The 21,580-nt window shown below is 55.2% G+C and overlaps 1 protein-coding gene across 2 annotated transcripts in view; it reads left to right on the plus strand.

Moving 5' to 3' along the window:
* Window positions 1–3,585: 3,585 nt before the first annotated feature.
* ENG (endoglin) overlaps window positions 3,586–21,580 on the plus strand; it is a 34,064-nt gene continuing 16,069 nt past the window's right edge. For both annotated transcript variants that reach the window (XM_035015742.1, XM_035015743.1), the window contains exons 1-2: window positions 3,586–4,006; window positions 12,628–12,770. In XM_035015742.1, the coding sequence (XP_034871633.1) occupies window positions 3,940–4,006; window positions 12,628–12,770 (210 nt within the window). In that variant the 5' untranslated portion in view covers window positions 3,586–3,939. The remainder of the gene's footprint in view (window positions 4,007–12,627; window positions 12,771–21,580) is intronic.

The following is a 21,580-nucleotide window of genomic DNA, read 5'->3' on the forward strand; positions in this document are numbered from 1 at the left end:
ATTATCCTCTGCTTCTCCCCAGCCCTGTTGTCATGCACACTTGAGTCTGTTTCCTGCACTGTAAAATGGATACATGACAGTCTCACGCCATTAGGTGGCTGTAAGTTGGCACTTGGCACAGGGCTGGACAAGCTGGTTAATGGTGGAGTGATTCTGATTCTGGTCCTGGGCTTTAAGCTTCTCCAGGCCAGCAGGCTGTCCTCCCATGGTGCAGATGAAGAAAGATGAGACCCAGAGCATAGAAAGGGCTCGCCTAAGGCCACGTGAGACAGAGCCTGGACACCCTGACTCCCAGTCCCGTGCTCTCTTTCCTGTGTACCCACTTTCTCCCTTGTCCTTGTGGGTTTGGCCCTGATGTCCTCAGCAGCCCCTGGCTCCAGGCCGGTGGAGACAGACAGCCGCCTGGGGGGTTCCCCAGGGACTGCCTAAAATTCCTTCTGTGGCTAGTGGCCAGGGTAGACGTGCTCCATCCCTTCCTGTAGCCCTGGCCTTCCCAGCCAGCCAGGAGGAGGAAGGAGCAGAATCTGTGCACCTGCCCACTGTGGGGTCGGGGCACAGGGCCCTGGCCATTGGCCACATGTCTCCTTGGCGTGTGGCAAGGCGGCACCTGAAAACATTTGTATCAGTCAGAGCCCATACAGGAAACAGATGGCACGCTCCAATGGGATAATTTGAGAATTTAATGAAGGGTCTGTTTACCCAGGTGTGGACAGGGTGTAGGGAAACCACAAGGGACAACAGTGTGGGCCATGACCACCCTTGGCCTGGAGAGGGCCTGGTCAGGGCTGTGGCCTTCAGGGGAGGGAGGCCACTAATTTACAGTGATTCCACAGGGAAAGAGCCAGAGGAATGAAACCCCCCCCTTCTCCTCCTTCCCCCTCCCTGTCATCTGTGCAGGGCTGAGGGGGATGAGAGGCAGTAGATGTGTCCATCGAGATGGAGATGGAAGATAGCCAACCCAAGGTCTGTCCCCAGCTGTGAGACCATATGGCCGTCAAGCTTCCCAGCGACAGGCGAGCCAGATGAGGACTGGCCTTTTCCACTGGGAAGACTAGCAAGACCTGCCTCTTTGCACCTCAGTTTCCCTGTGCCTCCATGGCCCCCACTCTTGCCTTACCTTCCTGGGTACTTTGTGCTTTCAATAAAGATATCTTAAGGCCCAAAGGGTCCTGGGCTCTGTGCTGGGGCCACAGCAGGTGCAGACGTATCAGAGTCCCCCCTCAAGGGGCTTCTAGTCAAGTGGAGAGACTCACACAATAGGACTCCACACAGGCTAGGGCGTGGTGGGGAGGCCTGGGGTGACCTCCTCTCCACAACTGGGGGGTCCCCATCTCTTTCTTCCTCCACAAGGTCTCCGGGGTCAGGGCTCCAGGCCCTCCTGTAACTGCCTGTAGTTTTTTCTGTCCCTGGAAGTTCTTCCTTGGGTCTGCCTGTAGCTTCCCCTGCTTTCTAGAGAATCCAGTGGGTCTTGTTTAGAACGTGCATGGCGATGGATTGTGCAGCATGGGGGGAAGTGGGAGGGAGGAAGTTTTGGGGAGAGCCTCCCATGGGGTCCCTGCTCTGGCCCCGGATGCTCTGCACCCTGTGACACCCACCGCCACGGCGACATGAGTCTTCTCCACATGTAGCAGAGAAGGAGGTGAGCTTGTAGCCAGGCAGCCCTGAGGTCTCCACTTTCCTGCTGGGGGTCACGTAAACTCCAGGGAGCCTGGGGTTCCTCTTCCGTAAATGGTTTAATGTCACTGGCCTCCAGGGGTGTCTGTGAGGATTCAGAGCTGATAAGGTGACAGCCTAGGGCGGGGCCTTGTGCCCTGGGGAGTTCAGCCCCTGGGGCTGGATTAACTGTCCCTGAGGTACAGACCCTGCTCTGAGGGCCTGGGGAGGGGGGAGCCTCACAGCCCCCTCCATCATCCCCGCCCTCTGCCTGGGGGTGCCCACCTCCCCATCTCTGCGCCCCCAGGAACAGGCAGAGAAGCTGCCGCTCGTGGGATGGCCCATCCTCCCCATCACGGCCTTCCCGCTTGCAGGACATGGAGGCCCGGGGCTCCCGTGACCCACACCCATGCCTGGCCAGGCAGCTCCAGGGCTGGGCAGCGAACCTTCCCCCAAACCCCACCCAAGGAGCCACGCCCGCCCTTCCCACCCCCTCTCAGCTCCTGCAGAGACAAACACACTCCTGCTCTGCTCCCTCCAGAGGCACCCAGGGCTCCAGCCTTCTCCTCCCTCCCTGGGCCTCCATTTCTCCATTTGTGACCCAGGACAAGGATAAAGAGAAGGGCCTCCCAGCTCCATCCCGTCTGTGGGTCCCGCCAGCTCATAGCACGATTTGTCTTCTCAAAGCCAGCACCTTCTGCCCCAGAACCCTCCATGATACCCCCTGGCCTTCATTCAAGACACCCCCGCCCTCCCAGAGCTGGGCCAGAGTCTGCCTCTCCAGGCTTCCTGTCCCCACCACACCCCCTGCATGTCCCACAGTGGTCCCACCACTTCCTGCCTCTGCGCCTTTGCTGGGGCTGGTCCCCTGCCCAATGTACCTTCTTGACCCCCTTCTTCTATGCCTCTCCCCCGACTCACCCAGTCCTTCAGAGGCCAGGCAGCTCAGGCTGCTTCCTCTGAGCTCCCTTGGCCTGACCCTAGGTGCTACCCAGGGCCAACACCTTGGTGTGCACAGAGTTGGCACTTACTGTTTGCAGAATGAACAAGGGGGCAGTTCTGGCATTTTCTCCCAGGCTGAGGGAGCATTGATGCGGGGAGTGCTTCCTGGGCCGGGCCCAAGCTCAGTGCCATAGTGCCTGGACCTCCCCAAATCTCACAGCAGCCTGGCCAAGAAAGCACCACTGTGCCCAATTTACAAACAGGGTGACCGAAGGTTGTGGAACCTTGCTCGAGGTCTCGTAGCTCAGAGCAAGGAGAGCAGGGCTTTGAACCCAGGGCCGTCTGACTTCAGAAACGCCGTTGAAGAGAGTCCCTCTTTCATCTGGGGCTGTCCTATGTCCCTGGAGGATTTTCCACCCATGGAGGGGGCAGACCCAACGTTCCCCTGTCCTCCCTGGGCCCTGAGACCTCAGCCCCAGCTGCCATCTGGGAGTGTTCCTTCCCTATCCGGGGCCTCAGTTTCCCTGCCTGCAAAGCAAGGAATGATGAGCCAGTATTAGGCTTATATAAGCCACTTTTGGTGCCTGAGGACACCCTCCTGTTCGAATCCCAGCTCCACCATCTTTTGGGGCCAATTATCTCACCCCATCAGGCCTCTGTTTTCTCATCTGCAAAATGGGAACAATTGAGTTCAAGGGGCTATGAGCTCCTCCTGAGCCTCCTTGGTCAGAGCCTGGCCTCTGAAAAGTCTCCTTGGTGGGCTGCTAGGGTGATTGTTTTCATCTGCCCCCTGGGGGCTGCCAGATATGCCCCACCAGCCGGCCCTGGAGAGGGTGGGGTGTGTGAGGAGACGAGCCTGGAGCCTGGGCCCTCCCACCCCACTGCCTCCCCCCACAGGGCCCCCCACCCAGCGACAAAGCCCGTGGCACTTCCTCTCCCCGCCTGGCAGGCCGCCTGGCCCGGCCCCTTCTCTAAGGAAGCGCATTTCCTGCCTCCCCGGGCCAGGCTGGATGAGCCGGGAGCTCCCCACTGCTGCGGGTCATACCCGAGCCTCCATCCGCATCCCAGGCCGGGACTGCCGCCGCAGCTGCCGTCCGCGGGAGCCCAGCACCCCCTCCCCGCTCACCCTTCGGCCAGCGACCCCCGGCCCGGCCCTGCGCCCCCGTGCCCACTTCTCCTGACCCCTCGGCCGCCACCTCAGAAGGCTGGAGCAGGGACGCCGTCGCTCCGGCCGCCTGTTCCCCTTGGGTCCCCGCTCGCGCCCACGCCGGCCCCCACGCTCGCCCGCAGCCCTGCCCCTGGACACCGGATAAGGCCCAGCGCACAGACCCCCTGGTGGACAGCATGGACCCCCGCTCGCTTCCCCCCGTCGTTGCCCTACTGCTGGCCGTCTGCAGCCTCAGGCCCACAAGTAGGTGTCCAGGGACCCCGGGTGGGGAGACTCGGCCCCAGGTGTTCCCGGCCTCTACCCTGGTCCTGACCTCATGCCCAGTGGGGCTGTCCTGGGGGGTTTGGACAGCCCAAGGTGGACAGCGTAGGGTGACCAACCCCCCCGGTTTGGCAAGACAAAGAACAAATGGGCATGAGTTATTTGCCTTAACCCCGGCCTCTGGCCTCTGCCCTCCCAGCTATGTCCAGTTTCTCCCCCAGGAAGCCCAGGTCCCAGCGTGCTGTGCAGCCCTAGGAGGGTCTCCTGCCCTCTCTGGGCCTTAAGGTTCCCATCTGAGGAACCTGTGGGAAGGAGGGCGTGTGGATTCACAGTCAGCACTAGGGCTCTGGGTTCAAATCTCACATGGTTACTTCCTCGCGGTGTGATATTGGGGGACTGCCTTTGGGCCGCTGAGCAAAGCGGGATGGGAATGGAGCTCCTCTGGGGCTGTTGCGGGGGGTGGCAGTGAGGCCCTGCTTGTAGAGATCCGGAGCAGGCTGGAGGATTCTCTGTTGTTATTGTGGCTTTATGATTAGCTTTAAGTTCCTGCCTCTCACTTCTCAGTGCCTGTGAGTGGCACCCAGAACACTCTTGAACTTAGCGCTCTCTCTCTGCCTCGACTTACCCTCTCTTCCTCAAGATGCAGCAGGGTGGGGACACAGGCCTAGACTAAGGGTTCTGCGGGGGTGGCTCAGCCTGGGGGTTCTTCCAGGCGGTCATGGCTTTGCGGCCTTCCGAAACTGACCAGATGAGAGGCCATGAGGAGCTGGGGACTCCCAGATCTTCATCCCACTCATGTGGGCCTTGCTGTGTCCGCCCCTCACCCACCTAAAACCACAGGACAGCCCTATGGGCACCCCTTCACCCACGGCACATCCAGAAACTCTCTAAAGAATCTGGTGTTGGGGGTGGGGGGGGGGAAACAGGGGAAGAGCACAACGGTGGCCACCTCCCTACCTGATCCCACCTTGTGGCATTTTAAAGCCCCTGGTCCTTGGTCTCTAAACCCCTACGACTGCCTCACTGATCACAGGAAACTGTCGCGACACTAAGTGACCTAGCACAGATTTGACCCTAGACTTGGGCTTCTAACCACGTGTGGTGTGCACCCCCCCCCCCCCCCGCCCCCATATAACTCCCGGCAACCCCGCAAGATGGCTGCCTGTATCTCCCCATCTTACAGGATAGGAAGTGGAGGCTGTGATCTGCCAAGTTCACACAGCTCGGACAGGAGCCCACCTGAGCTCCTCCATAGGCCTCCAGGCTGCCCTGCCTTTCTCCCACCTCTCCCACATTTCTAGCTTGATAACACTGCCATCTTTGTCGTCATCAGAGGAAGATCCCTGTAGATCTTTAGGGTCTGGTTTTATAGGATGGAAGGCAGTGGTGTGCTGGCAAATAATGAACCACAGGGGTGGAGGGCGCTGGCGATAGTATTTGTTAATGTCCAGGGTGTAAATGTTCCCACATGGCTGATTTCAAGCTACCAGCTCACCAAGCTTGCGGTTGGGATGCTGTGTCCCCAGGACCTTTGTCGGATATTTTTACCACACAGATGCAACAGACATCACCTCAAGAGCATAGAATATAGTAAAATGGAGTAAAATAATTAGGAAGTAATGAGTTTTGATATTTATTACCTTTTTAAAAATACAATTTATTTTTAAGCTTATACAATTTAATTTTTTTTTAAGATTTTATTTATTTGAGAGAGAGAATGAGAGACAGAGAGCACGAGAGGGAAGAGGGTCAGAGGGAGAAGCAGACCCCCCGCTGAGCAGGGAGCCCGATGTGGGACTCGATCCCAGGACTCCAGGATCATGACCTGAGCTGAAGGCAGTCGCTTAACCAACTGAGCCACCCAGGCGCCCACAATTTAATTTTTTTAAGATTTTATTTTTAAAATAATTTATTTATTTGACACAGAGAGAGCACAAGTAGGCAGAGCAGCAGGCAGAGGGAGAGGGAGAACCAGCCCCCTTGCCAAGCAGAGAGCCCGATGCGGGGCTCAATCCCAGGACCCTGGGATCATGACCTGAGCCGAAGGCAGATGCTCAACCAACTGAGCCACCCAGGCACCCCAAGATTTTATTTTTTTTAAGTAATTGCTACACCCAATGTGGGGCTTGAAACTACAACCCCGAGTTCAAGAGTCACATGCTCCACTGACTGAGCCAGCCAGGTGCCCCCAAATTCAATTTTTTAAAAAGATGTTATTTGAGAGAGAGAGAAAGAAAGAACGAGCAGGGGAAGGGGCAGAGGGAGAGGAAGAAGCAGATTCCCCACTCCAGTCCACCCAGGACTCTAGGATCATGACCTGAGCTGAAGGCAGATGCTTAACCTACTGAGCCACCCAGGTGCCCAATAATGGCTGTGTTTAATAGCCAGTTGGAAAAACTGATAATTTATCAATCTGCTCCTGGGAGTGGGTACCAGTACCCCAGTGATCATAGGGTTCAAGGACATTCCAAACCATCCAGCCCAACTCTTTGACAGTCTGGGAAACTGAGGCCCATGGAGGGCAGACAGAGGCCCCGGTCAGGGTGTGGAACCCAGATCTCCACACGGGGGGGTGGGGTGGGAGTGACCCAGGCATCCTCAATCACGCCGGAGAGGGTAAAAATGGGTCCAAAACAGGTCCAAGAATGGTCCAGCCTTCTGGGAACACAGCTTGGCCGAATCTCTTAAAACCCTAACCTGTGTGCCGGCTCAACCTTTAGCCTTTTGGAGTTACTTGCCCAAGTCTGTCAAGATCCATATAGTCCATAGGTGCCTGTAACAAAAACCCAACTGGAAACCACCCAAATGGCCATCAGCCTGGGCCCTAGCAAAAGAGTTAGTATTCGGTGAAATACCACGCAGCCGACACCGAGAAAGAGCTGGATTTGTATCTATACTACTGTGGACAGATGTCTGGGACCCAGTGTTAGGTGCTTCAAAAGCAGCGAATCCGTTACTGTCAGAATAAAATAGGAACGGGGCACCCGGGTGGCTCAGTCGGTTAAGCGACTGCCTTTGGTTCAGGTCATGATCCTGGAGTCCCGGGATCGAGTCCCGCATCGGGCTCCCTGCTCCGCGGGAAGCCTGCTTCTCCCTCTCCCTCTGCCTGCCACTCCCTCTGCTTGTGCTCTCTCTCTCTCACTATCTCTTTCTCTCTGTGTGTGTCAAATAAATAAGATATTAAAAAAAGATAGGGCGCCTGGGTGGCTCAGTTGGTTAAGCGACTGCCTTCGGCTCAGGTCATGATCCTGGAGTCCCCGGATTGAGTCCCGCATCGGGCTCCCTGCTCAGCGGGGAGCCTGCTTCTCCCTCTGACCCTCCCCCCTCTCATGTGCTCTCTGTCTCTCTCATTCTCTGTCTCAGATAAATAAATAAAATCTTTAAAAAAAAAAAAAAGATAGGAACAGTGCACGGTACACGTGGGGACAATCCCGATGTCTCTGTTCTCCAGCACAAGCTTTCTCTAGGGAATTGTCTCTAAAGACACTTTTTTGCCACGTTGGGATATTTTTTTAAAGAGCAAACGCAGATTTTTTTTTTTTTTTAAGATTTTATTTATTTATTTGACAGAGAGAGATAGCAACAGCAGGAACACAAGCAGGGGGAGTGGGAGAGGGAGAAGCAGGCTTCCCGCCAAGCAGGGAGCCTGATGCGTGGCTCAATCCCAGGACCTGAGCCGAAGGCAGACGCTTAACGACTGAGCCACCCAGGCGCCCCGCAAACGTAGATTTTTAAAGAGCAGTTTAATTATATAGTCACTTAAGTCTACTCCTCAAAGAAAACAGGTAAGAAGGAGAAAAAAAAAAATCACTTCCCAAGTTCCTTCATTAACATAGGCATTGTTAGGTGGGTTGCCTATAGTTTTTGTCTAGCTCTTTAAGGTAATTTTAATGCAGATGGATCAACATTTGGGAGTCTTGGGGGACCCTTCTTATGACCCAGAAGGTTTCTATGTTGTCATGTAGACTCCATAACCGTCCCCTTGTGGTTCCGGGATATTCTGTCCCTTAGATGTGCCATCCCGTCGTTTGTCTAACAAATCCCTTATTGTTGAATATCTAGGTGGTTTCCCCGTTGAGGCTAGTTATAAATACCACCACCGTGCACGTTTTTGGTACATGCACCTCTTCCTGTATTTTGGAGTATTTCACTTGGATAGAGTCCCAGAAGTGGGGCTGCTGGGATTTGAGGCTCATGTTGGGTGGCTGGGATCAAAGCGTGTTTGTGGAGTGTGGACAAGCCTTCACTGGAGGAACAGAGGCGGGACTTGGAGGCCTGTGCTGCCTACCACCTGTGTGGGGATCTGGGCCTCTCTGGAGAGGGGACAAGTGACACGGGACAGAGACCACAAATACTCATCTCTTAGAGCCCGCACTTCAGGGCAGCTTCCCATTTGCCAGGAGGTAAAAGAGGAGCTGTGTGAGCCAGGAGAGATGAGCCCCTGGGGACGGTGGGGACATGACCATTGAGATTCTCTCTCATCTCAGCCAGACGGAGAGTGACACTAAGACCCAGCTCCAGCCCCGGCTTTGGGACATCAGCCCTGGAGGCTGAAGAGGACCATCCTCCAGGGCTGAGCTGACTTCATACGTGGGGTAAGGATGGGGGCGAAGAGGCAAATGTCACTGCTGACACTGATTCAGCTCGCACTCTCTGCCACACACCGCTCTCAGCCTGATGTGCACCCTCAGACTTAACCTTCACAAAAGCCCAGTGGAGCAGACACTCCTGTCTCCCCAGCGGCACAGCTGAGGAGGCTGGGGCACAGGCAGGTGAAGAAATTTGCCCAAGTAACAGCCCAGGAAGGAGCAGCTGGGGCTTGGGCCCTGGGTCGAACCATCGCATCACACTGCCTGTGGGGAGATGAGGTTTGGTCCCCTTCTTGCCCTCCCAGCTAGAGTGCCACCAGATCAGTCCCGACAAGACGACGTTCACAATAGGGTTTTGAAGGTTGAACAGAAGTTGACCAAGAGGTCAAGTAAAGGAAGACCATTGGTCTGGGAGCGAGCAGGGCAGCCACAGGGAATGAGGTGTGTTTGGAGGAAGAGCTCACCTCTCCCCAGTGTGCATACATTCTCATGAGAGCACTTGCCAGTCCTGAGCCTCTTCATGCATCACAAGTCTGCTGAGCGCTGTGCAAATGTCATCCGACCAACATTTGCAGCAACTCGATGAGGAAGCTATTGGGGTTGCCATCATCCTCATTGTACAGTTAATAACACTGAGGCACAGAAAGGAAGCTGGAAGGTGGCAGAATCAGGATCTGAACCTTGGCATCCATCAGATCATTGCACTTTTGTTAAGATTTTATTCATTTATTTGAGAGAGCACAAGCAAGGGGAGCGGCAGAGGGAGAGGGAGAAGCAGGCTCCCCACTAAGCAAGGAGCCCGATGTGGGGCTCCATCCCAGGACCCTAGGATCATGACCCGAGTTAAAGGCAGACACTTAACAACTGAGCCACCCAGGCGCCCCTGCACTTTTTTTTTTTTTAAGATTTTATTTATTTATTTGAGGGAGAGAAGACAAGCAGGAGGAGTGGCAGAGGGAGAGGGAGAAGCAGACCCCTCACTGAGCGGGGAGCCCGATGCGGGGCTCGATCCCAGGACCCTGGGGTCATGACCTGAGCCAAAGGCAGACGCTTAACCGACTGAGCTACCCAGGTGCCCCAGATCCCTGCACTTTTTAATTCCATGTTAGGTGGTGGAGTGTGGACTTGACCCTGCAGGCACTGAGGAGCCACAGGGAAGACTGGAGATGGGAACCTTGAGGCCTTGCTGGGGGTGGCTGAGCTGGATGCTGGGACATCTGGGAGGCTATAATGGGACCCTGAAAGGAGCAAAGGGTGGATGGGTGATTGAAGAAGAGAAAAAACAGAGAAAGCCTGTGGGAAAGGCTCTGCCCTTGTATTAGGAAGTAATCACAGCCACTGTGTTCAGAACGCTTACTGGGTACCAGGCGGATGCCCAGCTGCAAATACAGACCCTGACACGTAATAGCCGGGCGACCTCGGGCAAATTCTTGTACCTGGTGGATCTTGTCTCTCCAGGTGTCACATGGTTCCAATAAGAGTACCCACCTGTAGGGCTGCTACAAGGATCAAATGAATGAACTCGTGTCAAGCCTCGCAACAGTATCTGGCTCTCAGTAAGCGTGATGCAAGCTGTTTTGCAAAGGGGGAAACTGAGACTCAGAGAAGTTGGGCTTTTGCTCAAGGTGACCATTGTTCTGAGGGGTAGAGCTGGGATTTGACCCGGGCCGTCTGGTTCTGGAGTTGCTCTCCTTGACCGTTATTCTCTGTGGCCTTTCAAGGTGCTGGGGTGGCCAGGCGGAAAGCCCCGAGGTGGCTCTATGCTCCTGGGTGGGGGCAGAGGAGGAAGGGGACAGAGGTGGGGGGGGTGGCTCTTGGGTCTCTCACTCGGGCCGGGTCACCCAGGCCCCTAGCGGCGCCTCCTCCAACCCGGGTCCCGGGAGGCCCTGGCGTTTCCCTTGGTGCCAGGGGATTGTTTTCAGCTCTGTCTGGGCCCGCCTCCGGCTCCGGGAGACAGGCCCGGGCGTCATACTCCCTCCTGTCTCCCCATTCTCGTCTGCGGGGTGGGGGCAGCCAGGATTCGAAAAGTCCCCAAAATAAATGGACCTCTTATCTGATCTCCCAGCCTGGCCTGTTATCTGATCATTACATAATGGCCAGGCCCGTGGCCTCTCCCGCTGACGGCATGGAGGAGGTGGCCCCAGGCGGCCCAGGCAATCCAGGAGGAACTGGGGTTCCTGGAAGTCTGGGGAGCGGGCAGGGAAAGTCCGGAGGAAAGGAGGAAGGCACTGCACTAATCTGCAGGCCAGACCCCGCGTCATGCAGAGAGAGGTGGGTCCGAGGCCCAGCCTGGTCAGCCACGTGCTGTGTGACTCTGGCACACCCCGCCTCTCCGGGCCTCAGTCTCCCCATCTGTATAGGAAGGGTTTAGACCAGGTAGCAGCTAAGAAGTCTGTGTTCGCTGATAGGGAAAGGGAGGGAGGGGGTGGGGAGCACTGAGGGGCTTGGTGGGTCACCAGGAGGTGGGACAGCAGGAGATGGTGTCAGCCCTGTGTCTGCTGGGATGAGGGGGGCTCCTGGCCTGGGACACCACTGACCTGCAGACCGCCCCATCCCACCACTTCACCCCTACCCCCTAAGAGAGTCCCTTCTTCTCCAGTGACTGAAGTCAACCAAATAATGGTGACCCAAAGAACCGCCATATGCCCTGTTCTCAGGGAGTCCTCCCAACAACCTCTGTGGGTTCTAACTGTCATTTCACAGATGAGGAAACTGAAGCCCAAAGTGGTGAAATCGCTCACCAAAACCACATAGCCAGTAAGTGCGGGCCTGAGATTCAAACCCAGGTCGGCCTGGCTCCAGGGACCTTGCCTTGAATCACAATGCCAAAGGACACTTGCTCTGTGACCCTTGCAGACAGGACAGGGCCAGGGCAAGGACTTACAAGGTCTGGGCCCCCGTAGTCGCCAAACGTCCTAGTCCTGAAGTTATCCCTCCCAAGGTGCTGGGGCGGGTGGTGTGGCCGCGGCCAGGGACGGCCATCTTAAGTCCTCCTCTGGCCTCCGGGGGTCCTGAGCCCAGCAAGGCTGGCTTAGGAAAAAGACGGCCCGATAGCCTGGGATTCGGAAGAAGCCTCCCTACCCCCCTCCTCTGAGCTGGCGACGGCTGGACGTGGGGCCAGCCCCTCCGCGCCCATCTTTGATCTCCAAGAAAACAGGAAGTGAGCGCGACAAGATGGAGACACAAACTTCCAAACAGTCTCCCCTTCTCTGTCCTCCTTCCCTCCTCCGGAGCCCCCCCTTCCTCGGCACATTCCTGAGGACGAGGTGTAGGGGCCTCATTTCCTCTTCCTCCTCTGCTGGGTCAGGGTGAAATTCCATTGCCTTCCCTCAGGACCTGCGTTTCCGAGCAGCCCAGGAGCAGAGCAGGCTCCGTGGCCCAGGCCTCCTCCCAAAGCCGCCCTCTGAACCCGGGCCGCCCTTCTGGCTCGCTCCCTCCCTTGGGGCCAGGAGACTCAACCCTCCTTGGCCCCATTCCTCCCAGCCTCCCCGAGGCGCAGGGAAGTTTTGGGAAGTTTTCCTCTCCCAATCTTAGCTCTTGTCTCCCTTCAGAGTGAACCAGCCCGGAGGCTTGGGTGTGTGTACCTGTGAGCTCAGCCCCACAGCTAGGGTTGTGGGATGTAGCAAATAAGAACATCGGATGCCCAGTTAAATTTGAGTGTCAGATAAACAGTGAAAAAAAATTTGGTGTAAGTATGTCCCATGCAATAGTTGGGATATACTTATACTTTTAAAAATTAATCGTTTTTATTTATTCAAATTTAACCAGCTATCCTGCGTTTTATCTGTCAGCCCTACCCCTAGTCACACTGTGACCTCGGGCAAGAGACTTCTCCTTCCTGAGCCTTAGTTTCTCCCTCTGTGGAATGGTTATAATGATATCCACCTTGTAGGGCAGTTGTGGGGATGCAGAAAGCCCTAAGCCAGTGCCAAGCGCTAGGCATTCGGATCTTGGGAGTGACTGTCACCACCGTATTCTCACCTGGTGCTCTCTCTGGATGTGCTTCCCCAACAGGTCTTGCAGAAACAGTCCATTGTGACCTACAGCCTGTGGACGCCGAGGTGACATATGTTACGAGTCAGGTTTCTAAGGGCTGTGTGGCTCAGGTCCCCAATGCCACCCTTGAAGTTCACATTCTCTTCCTGGAATCCTCAAGGGTGAGTGCTTGGTGGCAGGGCTGGGGTTGGGGTCCCAGAGAAAGGCCCAGGGCCAATGGGATGAGGGGAGCCTTCCTTGTGGCTGTCCCTGGAGCAGCGGGCCGTGTCCTCACCAGGGTCCCCGCCAGGAGGGATACATGGGCATTTTGCAGGGCCAGTAAGGGATGGCATTTCCGGGGCCAGCATCACAGAGGTCTTCTGGAAGCCCCAAGGCCCAGGTGGGAAGGGCTGGGTGTGGCCAGTGATTGGAGAAGAGCCAGGTGAGCGGTGGCAGGGACCAGGTGAGCTGTCACTTGTGCACCTGCAGTGATGGGGAGCTTGCTGCTTCTCGGCAGACGGAGCTCCCCTCTAGGCAGCTTGGGTTTTGAGCAAGTGCTTCCCTCAGTTGAGCTCAAGTCTCCTTCCCTACAATGTCCCCCACTGAACATCGGTGACCTGGCCAGGCAGCCCACAGAGATCGAAGCCAGTGATGCCACCTTGGAGACCACTGTCCCTACTGAGGTCCAGCATTAGCCGAAGTCCCTCCTAATGATAATACCACACTTATGGAGGGCTTGCTGTGTGCTAGGTTCTGTTAGAGGCCTACTAAGAGCCGGGAATGGGGCTCAACATCTTCCATGTATGAAGCCTCCCAAGGGCCTATCTGTCAGAGTCTGTTATTGCCCCCGCTTTTCAGAGGAGGAAACTGAGGCAGGCCTAGAGAGGTGAAGTCCCATGCCCAAGGCCAGAGTTCACACTAGATTCTGGGAGGCCCCAAGCTAGGCTGTCACCTGGCTCCCCAGCAGATCTGTGTCCTGGCAGCATTTGGCCTGCCCAGGCTGGTGGCCACACCTGGCTGGTGTGGCCTCAGGTCCTGATAGCGATTTAGTGGCGTCAGCTCAGTAAACTTGTGGCTGGGCTGCTCCTGAAACTGTTGAGTTGCTCGGCGTTTGTGTGGTGATAAGATGGTGCCCAGACCACCAATATCGAGGGGGGCCTGCTCCCCACCGCCCTGCCTGCCACCAGGACTGTGGGCCTCGATAATCCCCAAACTGAGATAGTGCCAGACACACGTTATATGGTTTCCAAAGCCATTGTAATTTTTTTCACGTTTGGTAATGATACGGAACATAAGATTGCCCTCTGTAAGCTCATTTTGTTTGTTCTGATGACCGGTCACTGGGTGACTGGGATTCGCCCCCACCCCCCCAGATCACTCAACAACGGGCCGGAGTCCGAGAAAAGCCCCCTGCCAAGTGCCCAGGTCTGTGGGAAACAGATGTGTAGACAGCCAGCCAGGATCTGGGTAATGGGTGCTCTCTTGGGGAGCGCAGGACAGGGGTATGGCAGCTGCTGTGGGATTAGACAGGGCTTCCAGGAGGAAGCAACAACAGTAAGATGGCCAGGAGTGAAGGAGGTGGTAGAGAAGAGCTGAGGACAGAGTGAACCACAGGCAGGTGAGTGGACCGTGGTTAGGGTCAAGGTGTTCACCACGGCGGGAGCTTATAGTTCACCTTGGGGCAGGGCTGGGGAGATGCAAAGGCCCTGCCACTATTTTAAGGAGTTTGGTCTTTCTGCTGTGGACAGTGAGAGTCATTGGAGGGTTTTTAGGGCCATGGTGGGATGGCAGTGTAACTCACGTCATCCTAGAGCTCATGACAACAGACCCTTCTGTCGCTCTCCGTCTCCTCCGGAGGACTCAGCCTGTGGAGCATCTGGCTTTTAATCCAAGAAGCCAGGCTGCAAGCCCCAGGCCTGTCAGGCACATCTGTTTGAGGGGGTGGTAGAGAGAGCTGGGATTCAGGAGACTGGGGCTCCAGCCTTGGCTACGTCACTGACCAGCACCTCATATAGTACCTGGCACGTGGAGGGGGCTCCTTCCCCTCACTCTTCCACACCCACACAATTCTGGAGCTCAGGGACTCAGTGAAGAATCACAGTGTCAGAATCTGGCCCAGGGCCCGGCAGATAGCAAATAACCGTTTGCTGAATGCGTGAGAGCAAGAACGCACTGCTAGGTGGCCTCGACCCAGCAGGTGCGAATGCGGGCTCTGGAGCTGGACGGTCTGCAGACTGGAGTCTGCCTTCCCACCTTACAGCAGCAGGACCTTGGGCCACTTCTCTAGGCCTTGGTTTTCCACAGGAAATATGGGGACGATAATAGTACCTCCCTCACAGGGGGTTTGCGAGGATCCGGTGGGGCAGAGCGGGCCAATATTGAGTGCGGGGCTGCCCAGAGTGACTGCTCATCCTACAGTAGCTCTGCTTGTTGTTACTCGTATGTTATTATCTTTCTATATATGCACACACACACACATATATATACACACACATTATTTATACACATACACACACACATTATATAACAATAATATCTTGTTGTTATTATATGTTATTATCTTTGGCTTCCGGGTCTCCCCTGTAAATACCCTCCTCTTACCAAGCATGCTGTAGTTTTCAGAACATCTTCACATCGGCCCAATAATTTGATCCCCAAAGGTTATTGCTACCAGGTAGCTGAGGCAGGGGCCATGAATCTCTTTTCAGAGGGGGCCACTGAGGCCCAGCCCGATGGAGCTGGGCCTCCCCACCAGGAGCTCCTGGCCTCCCTGCCCCAGGGGCCCATGATCCCCCCCCCAGACCCTACTCTGTGACATGGAAGGCACCTTCCTCTCCAAGTAGGCCCCCCCCGCCGGGAATCGGATCCATAGCCTGACAGCCCCCCCCACCAAACAGTCCTGGCCAGGTGCCTGCTCGGTGCCCAGCTTGTGTTGGGTATTGATGATGCAAAGAGAAAGCAGACCCGACTTCTGCCCTTGAGCCACTCCCAAGCCAGGGGAGGCAGAGGTGGGCATCGGCAGGCTGATGGGATTGGCAATGGGGGGCACACGGGGCTGGGGAGGGAAAGGGGCGTTAGTGAAAGGCTCTCGGTGTCCAGCCAGACAGAGACGGCGGTGAAGGGCATCCCAGGCAGAGGGCACCGCACAAGCAAAGCCCTGGGGCCAGAAACATGAGCTGGCGGCGGGCGCGTGGGTGGCAGCTGTCTCAGCAACCAGCCCCAGCCCTCCCAACCTGTGGCCGCCGTCTTCCAACCCTGGCCCGCAGAAACGGCTTTCCCGTCCACCCCTGCATAGCCTCCGCATCCTCAGATTTCCTGTGGGTGGGCAGCAGATGAGCTGTGGCAGCCAAGAGGCTCAGGGAAGAAAGGTCCATGGCAGACAGATGAGGGGACCATTGGGCAGAGGCTCTATCTCGCTGGGTCCCCAAAGGGCAGGCCGGAGCCTGGATTCCGGGAGGGGGCCCGGGGTCACATCCTGACCCGCGGAGACAGGAAACTGGCCTGGTGTCTCAGCGATTCCCGTCAGACTGACTGCACGGGTCTGCTGTCTTCCTTACAAGCCCCAGGCAGCCGGGCCAGAGCTGGGGCAGCCGCTGATTCACCCTACTTCTGGGCAAACCCGGGGAGCTGAGGACACCCCACCCACCTCCAAGCAGATGGAAGCTGCTGGGCTCTTGCACTGACTCATTCCTGACCAGAGGGGCAGGCAAGGCGGCTCAGGCAGAGAGGAAGAGCAGGAGGGGCCCGGGGCTCCCCCAGACTGTCCTAGGAGGCTGTGAAGGGCTCTGGAGGTCAGTGTTGTTCTCAGACCTGGGCAATGGGGGCCCCTGTTCAGGCCCCACAATTAATGGCCCTTCTCTGGCCCTCTTCCAGTTGCACTCCTCACCTCCCCCGCCCCGGGGATAGGGTATCTGCAGGGCCAGAGGGACATGCCCACCCGGAGCCTGCACCTGTCACCTGAGTCCATGCTCTGGGTCCCTGGACTCCAGAATTCCCTGCCCATATATGCTGAGCCTCCTTCCCGGGCTGCGTGGGGCTCTTTCTTGTCCCATCCTCTAGAAGGGGGCACTGCATGGCTGGAGGAAGGTCTGCCACACCTAAAGGCTGGGCAAGGTGACTACGTGAAGGGGGCAGGCATGGCAGAGCATGGGCATTTGGGCTGGGTCACCCACGTCCGTACTCATGAAGAGAAGGAGGTGAAAAAAAAGGAGGGTGGGCTGGGAGCTGGGGGCTGCCATCTGTATTCTTATCCCAGGCCTTGCTGATATGAGGGGCAGGTTCAGTGGAAAGGCATGGATCGGGGGCCCAAGAGGCTGGGCAGGGCTGATGTCTGCTGTCTCACTGCTGTGTCCCCCGTGTCCAGCTCAGGGTCAGTCACGATCGGGTAGTTGGGTGGATGGATGGATAATGGAAGGAAGGAAGAGAGTGAGGGAGGGTGGGAAGAAGGAAGGAAGGGAGGAAGGAAGGGAGGGAGGAAGGAAGGAAGGAAGGAGGGAAGGAGAAATATACATGTGCATGAGCATTTGCTGAGGGACTCTCCCCACGGGGTTAGTGGTGGCACTCGCTGTTCACCTCTGGTTGTTGAGGGGTGTTAGTTCTCTGCCAAACTCCTGGAGGATAGAGTTGTGCCTACTTCCTGTGCCCCTTCAAGAGCACAGAAACCCTAGGCTGGGCCCCCAGCACTGGCCTCTCAGAATCACAAATGAACAGGGGAGGGGGAAGAACATGGGCCGACCAGGGGCCCTCAGCCGGGGAAAGCAGCACGTCTCTTCTGGGAGGTTCTGGAAGCCCACTCGGTGTCCACTTGGCTAGAGACCATGACTCTGGGATGCCAAACATGGGGACCCCAGGAGGCAGGATAAAATCCAGGGGCCACACGATACTAGAACATCGCTGAGCCCAACTCCTCGGTACCCAGATGGGGAGACCGAGGCCCAGAGAGGGGATGCCACAGTGAGGCGTAGCTTCAACATGTTCCAGTTCTCACTAACTGCTGCCCACCTTTAACGCCAACCTCGCCAGCCCCCAGGCCATGGCCCTCCGCTGGGTGAGTGGGCAAGGAGGGAATCACGGGTCATGAGAGCCGAATCTACTGCTGTATATTTAGCGGGGCACCGGACGCCCCACCTTGCAGGCAGCATCTCACTGAATCCTCACAAGTCTATGAAGTGGGCATATTGCTCAGCCGATTTTCCAGACCAGGAAACTGAGGCCCAGAGAGGAATAGTGACTGCCCAGGGTCACAGGTTAATGACTGAGCCCACACTGGAATTCAGGTCAGTCTGGCTTTGACCCCTGGCCCCTGCCATCCTGCCTGTATCATCTGAGTCTGCTGCCTGGGCAGAGGGACGGCCGGCTCCAATCTGGCCGGCTCCAGTCTGGCCCTCGGAGGGTGGGGGCTGCAGGCAGCCCCAAGGCTCCACTCCTAGAAGAATTGCTGGAAGCAACTTTCTATAAGTGGCTACTAGTGTTCAGGGCCTCCTCACTGAAATCCCCCCTTCCCGCCACCAACCGCTGGGCCAACAATGGTATCTCTGGGACACTGGCACAAAAATAGAAACTCGGTCTCCTGCCCACCCACTCAGGGAAGGGGCGGGGGTAGGCCTGAACTGGCCCAGGTCGGAGCTGGGAGTGAGGGGCCGGCCGGCCTGCCTACCTCGGCTGGGCTCCCAGAATTCCCAGGGTGCCATTCGGAAGACTGGGAGCTTGAGGGTGGGGGGGCAAGGCAGACCCCTTGCTTTGCCTCTGGGCTCCGGGCTGGGGGGAGGGGGCGGGAGGGAAGAGGGAAGTCAATGTGCGCATGAGTGACTGTGGTGATGAGTCAGGGCCATGGGATGGAAATGTTTGCTGTGGAAACCCAACTGGGGTTTTCTGGTAACCAGCTGGCCTCAGCTAGGTCCGGGAGCTCAGAGACCCCCGGGGGGCCCAGCTTTCCTGCCTCCCCGAGCTTGCGCACTGCTCACTTGCTGCGTGTCCCCGCCCCATGGCCTCACCCACTTTCTGCCCCCAGCTCTACCAGTAGGGATGCGGTGACGACTGAGTGATGGGTGAGGAGCTGAATGTCGTGATAAATGTCCCCACAGAGTTCCAGTCTCCTCATGCCCTCACTCTTGGCATGACCCGACACTGACCTCCACTTCTCTTTTCTAACTTCCTTTATCTAGAGCCCCACCAGGTATCTGTTCCCAACCCTGTCCTACCAAGTGGGGAGACTGAGGTACAGAGGAATAGTGACAGTTGCCGATCAGCAGCAAGAATGGAGGTTCACAGGGTTCTTTCCTGTCAGCTCTGAGGCCATGCTCCCTGCTGCTCTGTCACCCGCAGTGCTCTCGGCCTGTGGATGCCCACGAAGGGGCAGAGGATGGACCTCATCCACTGCAGCCCGTCAGCAGCATCTCCAAACCCCAGCGCCCATCTCTTCACTGCGTGGAGGGCCCCAGAGGTCACTCCCCTGGGTGAGGACAGCTAGATGGGGCCGGACAGTGATGAACTGTGGGGAAGTCCAGAAGAACAGGGTTGAGAGGGAGACATGGCCCAGGAGAGGTCTAGGGGCTGTGGGCTCCACTCTGGTCCCCGACTTTGCCCCCAGCAGATCCCTGGGTAGTTTCCCTCCCTGAGCCTCAATTGCTGCATCTGTAAACTGGGAGGATACCTGACTCTGCTTCACTGAAAACCCATGTAACACACGCTCAGTCCAGGGCCAGGCACGGATTAGGTTGAACCATGTGAAATTACTGATATTCAGTTGTTGGTTTTTTTGACAGCTTTATCCAGATAACATTTGCCCATTTAGAGTGTACAATTGAATGGTTTTTAGTAGATACACAGGATTGTGCAATCCTGTTCGATTGTTCAAGCTAACAGTACATACGCAATCAGGGTAAGAAGGTGGGGGCAGGTCCATTCTCAGAGATTCTCAAAGATTCTCATTCTCCAGGATTCTGGCAGGTCGGCTGTACCGGGTTTTTCCCAACACCACCGAGGTGGGTCTCCCTCTGCTCAGGTTAATTTCAGGTAGTCTGCCAATTATACTTCAATTTTTATTTATTTATTTATTTTTAAGATTTTTAATTTATTTATGAGAGAGAGAGAGAGGGAGGGAGCACACAAACAGGGGAAGCGGCAGGCAGAGGGAGAAGCAGATTCCCTGCTAAGCAAGGAGCCGGATGCGGGACTCAATCCCAGGACCCTGGGATCATGACCTGAGCCGAAGGCAGACGCTTAACCGACTGTGCCACCCAGGCATCCCTATACTTCAGTTTTTAAATAAATTAATGAATTAAATGAAAACTTCAGATAATGATCATAATCCTGGAACAAAACGTCAGTTGTGACATTTAGCTTTGTATTTCATGTTTTACCAAAATATATTAAATCCAGTATTTAATTTTTAATGTGTTTAGAATGCATAAATATTTCTTTTTTTTTTAAGTTTTATTTATTCAAGTAACCTCTACACAAAACATGGGACTCAAACTCATGGCCCTGAGATCTAGAGTTGCACACTCCTCCGGCCAAACAGCCAGATACCCCTCAGATGCATAAATGTTATTAAAAATTGATTTAAGAGGCGCCTGGGTGGCTCAGTTGTTAAGTATCTGCCTTCAGCTCAGGTCATGATCCCAGGGTCCTGGGATCGAGCCCTGCATTAGGCTCCCTGCTCGGCGGGAAGCCTGCTTCTCCCTCTCCCACTCCCCCTGCTTGTGTTCCCTCTCGCTGTGTCTCTCTCTGTCAAATGAATAAATAAAATCTTTAAAAAAAAATAAAAAAATAAATATAAAAATTGATTTAAAAAGATGTTTCGAAAACCAAAAGGTCAGGCGCCTGGGTGGCTCAGTTGGTTGAGCAACTGCCTTCGGCTCAGGTCATGATCCTGGAGTCCCTGGATCGGGTCCCGCATTGGGCTCCCTGCTCGGCAGGGGGTCTGCTTCTCCCTCTGACCCTCCTCCCTCTCATGCTCTCTGTCTCTCATTCTCTCTCTCTCAAATAAATAAATAAAATCTTAAAAAAAAAAACCCAAAAGGTTATAAAACCCATTAGAAAACTCTAATTAATAAAAAATGTGAACTTACAAAACATAAATTTGAAACCTATATTATCGTTCCATAAATCCACGTAAAAATAGTGATCCGAAGATAGGCAACGTCAATAGCTCACTAAAATAAAAAAGTTACTTGTAAAACATTGAAAATGAAATCACATTATTCGCTCTTTTGTTTTAAAGAGCAAAGTTACAAACAAAGAGTGACTATGGTGTCATTATTGACTAACGGAAATATTTCTGGGCAGATTTTTCCAGTGGCTGAAACACTCTCTTGGCTCTGTGACATCAGCTGGGGAAATGTCCAGGAGATCATTGGAAGTGAAATCTAAAACTTTCCACTGATGTCTTCATCTTGAAATACCTCTCTCCTTTTTGATAAGTGTGAGGAGATTTGGGGGGTCAAGTTTTCTCTCTGTTGTAGAGGCTGCCCGCTTCAGAGAGCCGCTGGAGCTCGTTGCTCTCCGTGGAGTGTTTCCATTCGTCTTTGTCCTCATGAGTCTGGGGCAGGGCTTCCGACATCTATCCCTGCCTGTCCGCTGGTTCAGAAAGTCTTTGAGCAGAGCTGAGGTTGTTCTTTTTTCTTTCCTTTCCTTTCCTTTTTCCTTTCCTTTCCTTTCCTTTTTCCTTTCCTCTCCTTCCTTTCTTTCCTTTCTTTCCCTTCTTTCCTTTCCTTCCTTTCTTTCCTTCCTTTCTTTTCTTTTCTTTCTTTCTATTTTTTTTTTTAAGATTTTATTTATTTATTTGAGAGAGAGAGCACATGAGAGGGGGGAGGGTCAGAGGGAGAAGCAGACTCCCTGCCGAGCAGGGAGCCCGATGTGGGACTCGATCCAGGGACTCCAGGATCATGACCTGAGCCAAAGGCAGTCGCTTAACCAACTGAGCCACCCAAGCGCCCCTCTTTTCTTTCTTTCTTTCTTTTTCTTTCTTTCTTTCTTTCTTTCTTTCTTT

Source organism: Mirounga leonina, unplaced genomic scaffold (assembly GCF_011800145.1).
Source record: "Mirounga leonina isolate KUSES-001 unplaced genomic scaffold, KU_Mleo_1.0 Mir_170, whole genome shotgun sequence".
Lineage (NCBI taxonomy): Eukaryota > Metazoa > Chordata > Mammalia > Carnivora > Phocidae > Mirounga > Mirounga leonina.